This window comes from Actinia tenebrosa, unplaced genomic scaffold (assembly GCF_029948245.1).
Source record: "Actinia tenebrosa isolate PJP-AT-01 unplaced genomic scaffold, QUT_ActTen_1.0 PGA_scaffold6__47_contigs__length_16458017, whole genome shotgun sequence".
Lineage (NCBI taxonomy): Eukaryota > Metazoa > Cnidaria > Anthozoa > Actiniaria > Actiniidae > Actinia > Actinia tenebrosa.
Genome location: NW_028292583.1, coordinates 2,207,012 through 2,221,185, shown reverse-complemented (window position 1 = coordinate 2,221,185; position 14,174 = coordinate 2,207,012). Strand labels below are relative to the sequence as shown.

General features: G+C 37.9%; 1 protein-coding gene across 2 annotated transcripts; it reads right to left on the bottom strand.

Annotated features, from left to right (window-relative positions):
* Positions 1-760: 760 nt before the first annotated feature.
* LOC116299221 (E3 ubiquitin-protein ligase MIB2) lies at positions 761-14,022 on the bottom strand. 2 transcript variants are annotated; one of them, XM_031707850.2, is made up of 18 exons: positions 13,634-14,022; positions 12,672-12,843; positions 12,025-12,259; positions 11,168-11,398; positions 10,628-10,747; positions 10,113-10,217; positions 9,342-9,528; positions 8,724-8,854; positions 7,775-7,882; positions 6,971-7,011; positions 6,000-6,311; positions 5,216-5,342; positions 4,125-4,307; positions 3,406-3,569; positions 2,645-2,816; positions 2,014-2,131; positions 1,722-1,787; positions 761-1,279 (listed from the first exon to the last, which is right to left on the bottom strand). In XM_031707850.2, exons 1-18 carry the CDS (start codon positions 13,854-13,856, stop codon positions 1,038-1,040), a joined length of 2,937 nt encoding a protein of 978 aa, XP_031563710.2. In that variant the 5' UTR covers positions 13,857-14,022; the 3' UTR covers positions 761-1,037. The 2 variants fall into 2 exon arrangements, with proteins under 2 accessions (XP_031563710.2, XP_031563709.2); XM_031707849.2 differs by having other exon boundaries at positions 8,724-8,857; positions 13,634-14,021.
* Positions 14,023-14,174: the final 152 nt, after the last annotated feature.

Genomic DNA, 14,174 nt, shown 5'->3' with positions numbered 1-14,174 from the left:
AAAATACAAAAAATACAAAAATACAAAAAATACAACAACAACAAAAAGGAAGAGAGAAAGAAAAATGTAAGTATAAGCACATTAGATCGTATAGAGTAGGGTTATTTATATAGAGTTCACAAGCAGGGTGATAATAGAATATGTCACAAATGCAAAGACAAATCTCAGCGAATCTCAGTCAAGGACATTGACGACTTTGCTGAGAACTTAAAATGTATGAATGAAATCAAAAACAAAAAGGAAGGAAATCTTCATAGTTAAAATTAGTTGAAATTATATTTTCAGACATTGTTAGAATAAGTTAAATTAAAACAACAGTCAAGTTGGTCTGTTGTGTTTATCATAATATTGTGATTAAAATACATTCGTTTTGCTTGATGCACTGTTTGCCAAGCTATTTCGCGTAGTAGAAAATTATTATAGTTCAAGATTGTATATGTTAATAGATTTCAACATTTACACTTTATGTTTATTCAAGTTGCTGTTTAAAAAAATGCAAATTCCTCAAATCAGAGAGTTAAAATTACAGCCATTGCTCTGTTTTCTGAGCTATTCAACTGCACAATAGCCTTTCAAGTTTTATATATTTTGGGCATTTAATACTATCTTTTCATTATAGAAAATAAATAAGTAATAATGATCAAACATATGTAAATATGTAAACTTATAGCTTATTCATTGTAAATATTGTATTGTAAAACTAACTATTTTGTTAGTTACTGTTTGAGAAAAAAGGAATAAATAAACAAAGTAAAATTTCAGGTACATTGTTTTTGGTTATTCATTTATTTCTTTATTTTATCACAAAAAGTGTGTTTTACCATGCAGAGAGAATTCTATATTAGAGCGTATACATTTGTGGATTTATATTAAATCAAGTTCTGAATCTTATTTCCTAAAATCTACTTCTTATCGTTAATTTTCACTTCCGTTTGTCAATCCTAACATCCTCTCTTTCTAGCTTCAAAGAATTTGTTTTTACAAATGAATTTGATTCATCAAACACTAATTTACAAGAATTTTTCTCTATTTTTAACTCATCCAAACAAAGTGATCTTTTTATCTATTGGTTTGCGACACATCGGGCAGTCTGTGAGAGATTTGCAGCACTCATCGCAGGTGCTGTGCCCGCATAGGAAGGCTACATTTCGCATGTTTTCCATACATATTGGACATATTTGAGCTTCTTCCATCTCACGTACTTTAGCTTCAAGATAGAACAGAGAATCCATATTGCGACCATACTTGTCTGCTTGGCAGGTCTCAATCACTGAACCATCTAAGAGTAAGATAAGGCGTGAGTCTCTCTAAAGGGTGCCCCTTCGCCGCTATGAATTTAAAGGGGCACATGGATAACAATTGGAAATGACTTAAAACTTGGCTTTTTAAACATATATATGGCCCTGATAGTAGCCAAGCAACATATTTTCTTCACAGTAAAAAATGGAGATAAAAAATTATCAATTATTGAAGCATCTAAATTGTGAGTAAATAACGTCATTTACTCAACCCTATTTGTTCTTTTAGCTTTTAGACTAAAATTTCTTGGTGATAACATGCTTAAAATGGAGAATCCTTGATAGAGTAGTTCTCAAAAGTCATCCATATTCATCATTATATTACTTCAACTAAGAATAATCAGGTTACAATCTTGACAGATTTTCGTCCAAATGCCCCAATCATTTAAACAAAATAAAAAATCAAAGTCAAATCTGCCTCACCTGGTCCTATCTTTCTCGTTATTTTATGTTGGCATTCTATACACTTTTTCATTCTGAAAGAACAATCTGGAACAAAGAAAAACAGCAAATTCCTGGATTAAGGCTTGTTGCGTGGCCTTGTAAGCGCGAACAAATTAGCCAATCAGCAAAGTTTTTTATTTGAAAATAAAATAAATTTCAATTTTTAAAATAGAAAATGTTGACATACCACCTAGACTATACCAATACTTACCAACAAATGGATTAGATTGGAGGGGAGGGGTAGTGTAGGGTGTTATAGGTTATTACATACCTGTACAAGCAACTTTGTGTTGACATGGTTCAAATACCACCTCAGCTGGAAAATCTGAACAAACCACGCACTCTTTCTCTGCAGCTTGTTCGAGTTTAACTACGTTTTCTACCTCGACCTGTAGCCAAAACACGAGGGAATTAGTTTTGCTCTATAGACCCCTTGTATATGACGTCAAAGCAGCTCAATTTGGAGGAAAAAAACAAAGAAATTTCAATCTTTTGAGAATTGATAACCTATTGTGATGTCCTCCAAATTCCGATGTGCTGCAAGGGGGTCTATTGGAGTACAGAATATGTGATAGAGGTCGGCCATGTTGGAGGACACAACAACTTTGACACTTGACTCTGAAAACAGTTGTTTTGTGACTTGGTATAGTTGGGTGACAGTGTTTAATATCACGTGGAGGTCATCCACGTTGGATGACAGAACAACAGAAATCCTCGACTGTAAGAGTAGATAATGTGAGGGGGGGGGGGGGGGGGGGAGAGTGGGGGTTGAGTGATGGTATCTAGCAGGAGATTGGAGCAGTTACTTATATGCTACAGAAGGCCCATTGGAATCTTTGGTTTAATAAATCCTGTCATCCAACAAGGCCACCACAGAATAAATAAATAAATTACATAAGTACCTTGCATTGAAAACATGCTTTAAACATGTGACTGCAGCCGTAACACACTACAGAGTGACCACAAGGCTGAAACTGGCAATCTACTCTCTCGTTACACAGTCGGCATGCATTTGAGGCTGCCATGGAATCAGAAGGGGCACTGTCTTTCTGGGGTGGACTTGCGGTATCAGACCTGCAGAAAAGAGAGAAGACATGGAGTTTGAGGGATCCAAATTGAAAATCAATAGTATTTGATTATGGGATTGTATCAAGCATTTTGAATAAAGATGAAATGATGATGGTGATGTTGAAAATGATGGTTAAAATAATGTGATGATAGTGATGACGGTGATGGTGATGGTGGGTGGTGGTGATGAAGATGGTAGTGATGATGATGGTGATGATGATGCCGATGGTGGTGGTGGGTGGTGGTGATGAAGATGGTAGTGATGATGATGGTGATGATGATGCTGATGGTGGTGGTGGGTGGTGGTGATGATGATGGTGATGGTGATGCTGATGGTGGTGGTGGGTGGTGGTGATGAAGATGGTAGTGATGGTGGTGATGATGCTGATGGTGGTGATGATAGTGGTGATGATGATGGTGATGATAGTGATGATGATGATGTTGATGGTTTTGATGCTGCTGATTATGATTCTGCTGATGATATGTTCTCAGTAATGATGTTAATGAATATAAAGAAATGGTACTCAAGAGAATGACATGTGGTCTGAAATAGAAAACCACAGTGTCGAAGCTTAAAGGGTCTCATTAAACCTACGCATCAGGTTCTTGTACTGTTTCCTGCCCAGTGGATGCTGTTCTCAGTAACTCAGCCAGTTCTGTATTCCTGCACAAGTCCAGACAGTTCTTGTTGTCATTATTACGTGTTGTGGCATCAGCGCCGTGTTGTACTAACAGCCGAACCATGTCCATTGTGACAGGCTGAAATCAGAATGGAGTATTACACCTGTTTTTATAACATTTTATGCAACCAACAACCCCATGCAGTATAGCTAGTTATCTTGGTTGTGAGTCGTGTAATTATGAAAATAGGTCTTTATCAGTGTGAGGACAACATTTAGGCTATGAAAAGTACCCAAACTACAATAGACCCCTTGGACTGAGTCCCCCAAGGATTATTGTTTCTAGGCCACAAAACAATACATAAGAAAAGGAGGCCAATTATTTTGTCCCCCAGAACAATAACTCTGAGAAATCACTTCAAGGGGTCTATATATAGTAATTTTTATTAGCCATTTATAAGTTTTGGGGCTGTTTTAGGGGAGGTATTTCCAAGATGGCATCTATATCGTCCCCTAAAACAGCCAGTTCCATAAATCATGTGACGCAAGTGATCCTTATGTGATAATGAACACATGACTTGCATTAGAACAGTCATAGTGTGTACGGCTTGAGGTAAAGACATGACACAATCACGTGGTGACTCATCAAACTGAGGTGGAATTATCCTAATATGGTAATAGTCATGTGACTTACATCAGACCGAGGCTCACTGTTAGCAACAGCTGTGTGTAATGGTGTATCACCAACATCATCCTGTATGTTGGTATTGGCACCGTGTTCCAGTAATTCTTTGATGACCTCCAGGTGTTTCTTGTCTACGGCTAACAAAAGGGCTGTCTGGTGGTTCTCATTCACACGGTTCACTTCACAACCACTCTAAAACATTAAAGTAAGTGTTAATTACCGAGAACAGAGGCAATAAGCCATATACATCTACATGTATAGGCTTATTGCCGACGTTCGAGGTAATTAAGTATTTTATTTATCAATTGAGAAGGTTTTCTATCAAATGTTGCTCATTATAAATGCAAACGGTCTATATATAGTTATTAACCGGGTTAATAACTATATATTGACCTCGCATTTATAATGAGGGTTATAACAAAAATAAAGCCAATTGAGAAATAATTACAATTAATGTCAGGGACGCTGGCAGGGGGGCAAGGGGCATACATCTCCTCCCCCCCCCCCCCCCCCCCCCATTTTCAAATTTTCAAATTGATTTTCTGACACCAAAAAAACTTAAAATGAATGCTTGTTCTAACTGTCTCTTTCTGTCTTAAACACACGCTCCTTTCTTCACAACCGTTCTAGGATGAATTCGATCGTTCATGATACACATCATAGCGCACGGACGTGTTCATGTTGTGCTTTTGTTTTTTGAGGGCCACTAGTTTGGGTACCTTTCGTATCTGTTATGTGTTTTACCCTCAAAATAAAGTTGTAATTATTATTATATTATTATTATTATTCAATTCAATTTAATTTCAGTTTATTAATTTACACTGTTTTTTCAATTTTATATAATAGAATTACAAGAAAATATATTTTGAAAAATATTTAAAATTTTTACTATAATTAACGATGTAAAAGGTGTAAGTGTACGACAGCCAAAGGAGCTAAAGGTTTCTAGTTGGCTGTCGTAATTTTCATTTAGGGATCAAAAAAGAAAAAAAGAGAAAAAGAAGAAAAAAAAAAGAAAAAAAAAACTACAAGGCTATGATATCATAATAATACTATAATATTATATAAATAAAGAAGTTAAACACCGAATAATGTATCACCTGCATGAGTAAAGTCCTTACAGGACCCACATGGCCGTTGAGAGAGGAGAGGTGTAGTGCTGTGAAGCCATCGTCTTTTGGTATGTTTAATATTGTGGGATACTTGGAAAGAATTAGGGACAGAGCTCTGAGGAAAAATATATGGCAAATTATTAGACAAGTTTTGTTTTAATCTGTAGTGTTATTACATGTGAGGTAAAGAAACAGCAACAACAGAAGCAGCAACAACAACAGCTGCAGCAATAACAACAACAACAGCAGCAACAATGACAGCAGCAACAACAACAACAACAGCAACAGCAGTAGCAACAACAACAGCAATTACAACAGCAGCTGCAACAGCAGCAGCAACAACAGCAACAACAGCAGCAGCAACAACAGCAACAACAACAACAGCAATATCAACAGCAACAGCAGCAACAACAACTGCAACAACAACAGCAATATCAACAGCAACAGCAGCTACAACAACAGCAATATCAACAGCAACAGCAGCAACAGCAACAACAGCAATATCAACAGCAACAACAACAGCAATATCAACAGCAGCAGCAGCAACAACAACAGCAATGTCAACAGCAACAGCAGCAACAACAACTGCAACAACAACAGCAATATCAACAGCAACAGCAGCTACAACAACAGCAATATCAACAGCAACAGCAGCAACAGCAACAACAGCAATATCAACAGCAACAACAACAGCAATATCAACAGCAGCAGCAGCAACAACGACAACAGCAGCAATAACAAAAGCAAGTTGTTCACAATCTTGTATACTCACTGTTCACGTCCCTTTAGCGCCGCCTTATGAAAAGCATTAAACCCTTGTTGATTGACAAGCTTTAGGTCACAGTGATTACTATTGATAATAATATGAATAATATCTGATTGATCTTTGGTTATGGCATCATGAAGAGCCGTATTTCCTGAAGAATCTTGAAGGTTTATGTCACAGTTTGCCTGCACAAACACTCGAACTACATCTGTGTGTCCTTTGTTAACAGCAACATGCACTGGTGTGCGATTGATGGCGTTCGGGATGTTCATGTTTGCTCCGTGCTGTATTAACACTGATGCCACCAATGGCTTGTTCCTTGATAAAACATTAAGAGGAATTTTTTTTCAATATCGAGCAATAATGGCAAAAAGCGCCAAAAACTAGACTTTCATATGAGTTTTGATCCCAATTTTCGTTTTGGTTTAACACTCAAAACCTTTTTTAAACAGTTAGAAACTGATGTACTATGATAATAATGCTTGTTTGAAGCAGTATTTTCAATAGTACAAATATGTTTTGCTGCATTTATGTTAGAATGTTGCTTTGTCGGGCTTTTTCATGGCAAATAATTATATTGGAAATAAGCAAATGAAGGCCTAAACCTCATTTTCGAATAAGATTTTTGCTTTGGGTTAACACTTTCATTCCACTTTCATCGGTCATCTCCACTTCCAAACAAGTTAAACTTTCTGAATAACAAGGTTTTAGCCTTGTACAACAGCCTTTCTTCAAGAAAATAGTTTTTGGTGCTCACTGCTTGAATACAAAAATAGTTCTCTCTTAATAATTATTAAGATATTAATAATGAATATTAGTGATGTATGAGGGTGTTTGCATCAGGGTGCTGTATCAGTGCTGACGATTGTTTGCAGTCAAAATGTTTATGTTACTGTTTGTTTCTCCATGTAGAAAATTGATAGGACGCAGTGTTCCCTCTGACCTGACACCACAGGAATCCCACTCAGGAAACTCACCCAAAAGCAGCATAGTGAAGTGGTGTGTCTCCATCATTATCCTAACAGTAAGGAAAGGATTTAAAAGATCTGAATAAAACCACAGAGCAAGATCAAACCCTCAAACAACCTCTGGGCTGATCTAAGTCAGGGCATGACTAACTCACAGATCGAACCCTGAAAGAACCTCTGGGCTGATCTAAGTCAGGGCACGGCTAACTCACAGATAAAATCCTGAAACAACCTCTAGGCTGATCTAAGTCAGGGCACGGCTAACTCACAGATAAAACCCTGAAACAACCTCTAGGCTGATCTAAGTCAGGGCATGGTTAACTCACAGATCAAACCCTGAAACAACCTCTGGGCTGATCTAAGCAAGGTCACAGCTAACTCTCAGATCGAACCCTTAAACAACCTCTGGGCTGATCTAAGTCAGGGCATGGCTAAGTCACAGATCAAACCTTGAGACAACCTCTCAGCTGATCTAAGTCAGGGCATGGCTAACTCACTGATAGAACCCTGAAACGACCTCTGGGCTGATCTAAGTCAGGGCATGGCTAACTCACAAATTTGAACCCTGAAACGATCTCTGTGCTGATCTAAGTCAGGTCACAGCTAACTCACAGATTGAGTTGAAATCTAGCATGTTAGGATATGTGAAGTGAGGAAAACTGTAGAACCAAGATAAAAAACTCTCCAATCAAGGAAGAGACCTAACAAACTATACTCACAAGTGATGCTGATATCAGTGAAATTGATAATTCTAATTAAAAGTCAATGAGGATTGAAAATTCTATGGTATTTACTGAGCCTGACTGTAGTTACCTGTAAATCACACCTAGCACCAGATTTCAGGAGTAGCTTGACAATATCTACATGTCCTTGATGACAACTGACATGAAGGGCTGTCTTACCACTCTTATTACTATCAATCTACGAATACAGAGAATTATAAATATCTATGAATCACAATATTCAAAATTATGTGCTTTTGCTATGACATTGTAAAGACCATAGTTAATAGAGGGGAATGCTTAGGAAACTCTATTGTTATGGGTTATTGTTCACTTTTTTCAAGCGTGACTGTACACAATCCTTTGTTTTACCATTGTTGGCAATGGCTGAGTGAACGGACCAAAAATAATCTTTCTTTTGGCAGCTAGTTCAAATACTTAAAGATTTATAAGAGATATTTGAATATTCCTTACAACAATCCCATAGACAAAGTTTATGTTTACTTATTTTTCAATTTCAGATGAGCATAAATCAAACATATTGCAGTTCAACCTCTCAAGCGAACAAAGACCTAATAACAATAGGTTTCCTAACCATTTTCCTCTATTAACTATGTAATGGCAGAGACACCAACATAGCATTAGCCATTTCGAAGTCAAGAAAAACACTGGGTAAAGGTAGCATTGCACTGCATTGTAGGGTCATTTTAGGGGACGAAATAGCCACCATCTTGGAAATATGTTCCCTAAACATTACCACAATGCACTGCAATGCCAACTTGATCCAGTTTTTCCCTCAACCTTGGAATAGCTACCCTCTAAGCACAGGAAAGAACCAACAAGCAACTCTACTCACATTTGATAGAGAGTCCAGGGATCTAACCAATAATAATAATAATGATAATAACTATAATAATAATAATAATAATGATAATGATAATGATAATGATAATAATACCAATGAACAGCGATGATAGGCAGCACCCACTTTTTTCGACGTTATACAAACTTTCAATGTCAAACTAACTACTAGTGCCTACCTCCCTTGGATTAGCAGCCAGTATGTCCCTTACTCTGGTGTACTGGCCAAGCCCTGCGGCACTTATTAACTTAGATGAGGTGTCAATAGGAGACACAGTCATACTCTGGAGCAGTGACGGCAGAGAAGCTTCTGCTGTACAAAGATTAAAATAATCTATTAATTGTGAATACTTGTTATTAATTATATATTACATTATTTATTTGGAAGGCTATTATATGATGAATGGGAAAGATGAATAGGATTAATAGATGGTTGGATGTTAGGATGGTTAGAATAATGGGTAGATGGGTGGATGGATTGATAGATAGAGTGATGAATAGATGGGTGGGTGGATTGATAGATAGAGTGATGGATGGAAGGGTGGATGAATGGATGGGTAGATGGATGGATGGAAGAAAAGATGGAGGTATGGATAGATAGACTGATAGATGGATGGGATAGGATAGATGGATGAATGAATGCATCGAATGATAGATGGATGGATGGAAGAAAGGATGGATGTTAGATGGAGTGATAAATGGGATGGATAGACGGATGGGATCCAATTAATGAATCTGAGTGGAACCCCCTATCATCCTTCCGTTGCAACTATCATAGTAACAAACTATTCTCAAACCTTCGGCAGTTGTGGATGAGGCGGCAGTCGCAACAGCCTGCGTTTGTTGTTCAGCTTCTCTTATTGCCATGGCATCTCTTTTCTTCACAAGGACGGCAGGGTTCAAAGTCCAGGATGTGCTACCAACTACAACCCTGATGTCACCATCATAATACACCTTCAAAACCTTTCCTTCTTTCCCAAGAATCTGACAAAAAAACAACAACAAAAACTAAGAAATTTTATTTCTAACAATAGACCCCTTCACAGTTCCCTGCACCATCTTGAAAGGTAGCCGTGCCTTTGCATTGAGACGAGACGAACGGTGAGCTTGCAATGATAGAGACATGTGAATAATTGTTCAAGGTGTTAAAAAAAGTCTCTATCATTGCAAGCTCACCGTTCGTCTCGTCTCAATGCAAAGGCACAGCTACCTTTCAAGATGGTGCAGGGAACTGTGAAGGGGACTATTTTCACTAGTCAATAGAGGCTTTGCACCATCACGTGATAGCAGCCATGACAGGAAGCATGTCTTTTTTCCCTGGGAAACTGAATTCTTTCTTGTGTAAATCAGATTATAGACCAAATTGACCCAGACTGAGTAGTTCCTGCCTCCATATTATGATTGCCATTACTTGATGGCGCAAATCCTATATAAAAAGTACTGCAAGGGGGCTAGGGGATGGGGAGGATGGGGCAGACGAGGGCAAAAATGGCCAGCAAATGGTCTGAGCTTCTCCAAAGTTGTGCAATAAAAAAAATATAGATTAATATGCTTAGAAACAAACTTACAGGCACCATTTTGTCAGTCCATTCACCATGTCCTACTTGCAACTTTTTCACTAAGGTAACATCATCTAGGACACAAACTGTGTCGTTCACCTGAATATCACCCATCTGTGCCAATACCAAAAGAATCAACAAATCATTCAATCAATCAATACATTAGTCAGTCATCATCAGGCCTGTTTCCTGTTGCATGAGAAAAATAACTGGGGTCAGTAGAGTTTTTTTCATTGATACAACAGCTTACTGGAAACCCTGTGGTGCATTTGGGAACAAAAAAGATATTAGGATCGGCAAAAATCAGCAAGAAAATTAGGTTTGGTCGCGCAGGAAACACTTATTTTTTTGTTTGGCCTCATCATCATCATCATCATCATCATCATCATCATCATCATCACCACCACCACCACCATCATCATCATCATCATCATGACCACCACCATCATCATCATCACCACACCATCATCACCACCACCATCATCATCATCATCACCATCATCATCATCATTAGATATACATACCTTCGAAAGCGCAATAGGATTGAATGCCCATGTATAGGTATTAGAAGGCCCAATTTTATACTGTACTTTTACTCCTCCATTGTCGAGTACCTTCTGTATTGTACCAGGTATCCCTATCACCTGTTGACCAAACGACACAACATGTCTCTCAATTATACCATGTACATGCTGTAAGATAGCACTGTAGGTTTCCAACTCATATAATAACCATTCTAATGGTTAGACGTTTCAATGTTACGGCATGTCATAATGTGCATGTCCTGTAAGTCAGTACTGTGCATTTCCAAATCATACGATACCCATTCTTATGGGAAGCCATTTCAATGTTACAGCATGTTGTAGCATGTACGTTTCCCACTTGTAAGATAACCATTCTTATGGGAAGCCATTTCAATGTTACAGCATGTCGTGCAATGTACTGTATGTTTTCCACTCATAAGATAACCATTCTCCTGGGAAGCCATTTCAATGCCTCCCACTCATACAATAACCGATAATATAGCATATTTATTTATATACATATACACCCAGTCTAGTTACCTCTTTCATTCTTTCATTCCATCCTCCATAATCTTTCTGCAACAGCTTTAAAACCTCAGCTTCAAGTACTATTTGGACTTGTTCACCAACCTCGAACTGACACTTGCCTGAATCATGTAATGGAGTGAATTTTTTTGGCGTTGCAGCTGATGAATAGTTGAAGCCAAGCTTTGGTAGATGATCCTTGTAGTAAACACCCCCAAATGATGGTGTTACACAAATAACATCAACCTGGTTTATCAAAAACAAATGATTTACTTTTCATTGCTCAAGATATACTTACATTTTCAATTATTACACATTTTGGAAAGAGATACACCTACTTGCAAGAACGTTATCATACGAAAATAGATCATTAGTGATTTAGTGGGATAGGAATTATATTAAAAAACAAAAGAAGATCACTGAAGCTGAAATTTTTCTTTTGGCTTTTAATGTATTTCTTTCTCACTAAATTACTAATGTTCTAATATTGTATGACAACGTTTTTGCAAGTAGGTGTACATATAGCTTTATAATAAACATTTCTAAAAGTATTTGTACCTTCCCACTCAGAAACTTTTTCATCCCAACGAAATTTCAGGATATTTCCTTTCAAACATCATCATTGTTATATGGGAATCAAGGATAGTTTAGTGGTAGTGCACTCACCTCTCACCTCTGGGGTCTCAGGTTTGATTCCTAGACTCAACATCACATACATTAGTGAACTAAGGGTGATGTAGTGGTGGTGCACTCTCCTCTCTCCTCTGGGGTCTCAGATTCGATTTCTGGACTCCACGTACAGTACATGTGAGTAGAGTTTGTTAGGTCTGTCCCTTGATTCAAAATAAAGCTGTATTGAAGTGTATCCTAACCTTTCCTTTGTGTCCACGACGATATACATTGGTTTCCCCATTGATCCATTTAACTGCAACAACACTACGGAATGTTTCATTTTCCCATCTCCTCACATCCGTTACCACACCTCTTTTTGAAGGACCTCCGTCTTGATTTCCCCAGTCCCAATCTGGACCGCGTCTAACTTGAGATCCTAAGTATGTTCCTTGAGCTGAAACCTTTTGTTGGCCTTGCCTTTTATCTACAAGAACTCTGGAAAAAAAAAATATATATATATATATATATTTAGCTTTCCCCTTCCAAATCTATAGCCAGGGTCTGGAAGTATATTCGCAGGAGCTTGGAAATGGATAAAATATAGCGTGGGATCTGGGAAACTAGAAAACAAATTACATGATTTGGGATATTGTCATCGCCCATGACTTAGGGATTGCCGGATTCCATATACTGGATGTGGGATTTTGTTTCCTGCTTTTTTTGTTTTTGTTTTTTTTCCTGATTTTTCCCTGATTTTTGATTTTTGGGGGATGCAAGATTTTGGAAAAAAATAGCGCATGCTTTGGGATCTGGACCCCCTTTCCAGACCCTGCAAAGCCCCTCCTAACATGAACACAGCCTCTCTCTTTCCAAAGTTCGTATTACTACCCATTATATCTGTACTTACGGAGTGCTTGAAGGTGAATCTTTTCTGTAGAAGGCATGGTCCAGTGAATGTTTATCATTGGTATAACATGTCGTACAAAGAGTATATCCCTGACAGCTTGCACAGATCCATAACATGCCTTCTACTCCTTGTTGCCTGCACTCACTACATGACACATCCTTGTGTACAACCCCTTAAAGGTAAAAAAGGTAAAGTACCTATATTTAATGTTGGTAGTTCCTTCAGTTGAAATTCAACTGCTATCGATGGAAGTGATGGTGCGTACTTTACCCAGTATAATAAAATAATGACAATGAGAATAATGTGACAGCTAGGTTAACAAGGAATACAAATGTTGTATGCATTCTTTCTCATGAGTATAAAACAACAAACATGGTCACCATGTTGGTTACATGAAGAAAGTCCTTTGTTCAAGATAACCAACATGGTGACTATGACTTCACATGGACACAAGGACAAAATACATCACAACCACATTGGTGAGCACATGTCACATTCACAAGGACAAAAGACATGCAATGGCTGCCATGTTGGCTAACATAACAAAGGAACCAAGACCACATCTTTGGTTCAAGTCAACGAGCATGGTGACTATGACTTCACATGGACACAAGAACAAAATACATCGCAACCACACTGGTGAGAATATGCCGGATTCACAAGGACAAAAGATATGCAATGGCTGCCATGTTGGCTGACATAACAAATGAAACCAAGACCAAGACCAAATCATGGCGGCAATGACATCACATGTATTGCTGCCTCCTCACTAACGTAATTTGGCATCCCAAAATTATAAGCTTAAATGCGTTTGTTTGGAATTTTGTTTATATTAGATAAGTAAAAAAGCGAAAAATACCAAGTTTTGAAATAACCACAGCGACAACAAAACGATGAATAATAGCTTCAACATGTAAGCCAGGCCAGCCATACTTCAAGCTTGAGTAGATTTTTTTACTAACCTATCGGTCCGTTATCAAGTATACATAAATCATAGGCATCCTCATGTCCACATCTATAATTAGTCCTCGTCCCTCCATCCCACTGCACTATGACAGTCTTTTCTGGTGAAGAAAAGCTCCCAGATCTTCCAACTACAATCACAGTCCCTACGAAGCCTTCGCCGCCATCTTGGTTCCCCCACTTCCAATCTTGTCCTCGTACGACACGTAGTCCTACTTCCATGGGCTAAAAATAACTGATTATAGCTTTGATATCTTGTAAGGAAACGATAGGATTCAATGTGAGATCTTTGGAATTAATTCTGAGATGTAAATAATAGACGTATTGCTTTCGTTATTGATACTTGAATACTTCCGACTTCCGTAGACCAACTGTAGTGGGATCCCTGTGGTTTGAATGGTTTCAGGTTTCGGAAATGGTGGGGTAGGGTGGGGAGGAAGTAAGTGTGTAGTCTTTCTTTGCATAAAAAACTCTACCCTTTCAAATATTATTTTCTTTAAAAGTTTGTCGTGTGATCTTTTTCTTTTCTTTTTTAAAACC

Coding starts and splice junctions, on each gene's coding strand:
- LOC116299221 (XM_031707849.2), bottom strand. CDS start 13,856: ATGGAAGTAGGACTACGTGTCGTACGAGGACAAGATTGGAAGTGGGGG. Junction 5,343..5,999: donor GCGCTAAAGGGACGTGAACA/GTGAGTATACAA, acceptor ATTTTTCCTCAG/AGCTCTGTCCCTAATTCTTT. Junction 3,570..4,124: donor ACAGTGAGCCTCGGTCTGAT/GTAAGTCACATG, acceptor TTCTGATTTCAG/CCTGTCACAATGGACATGGT.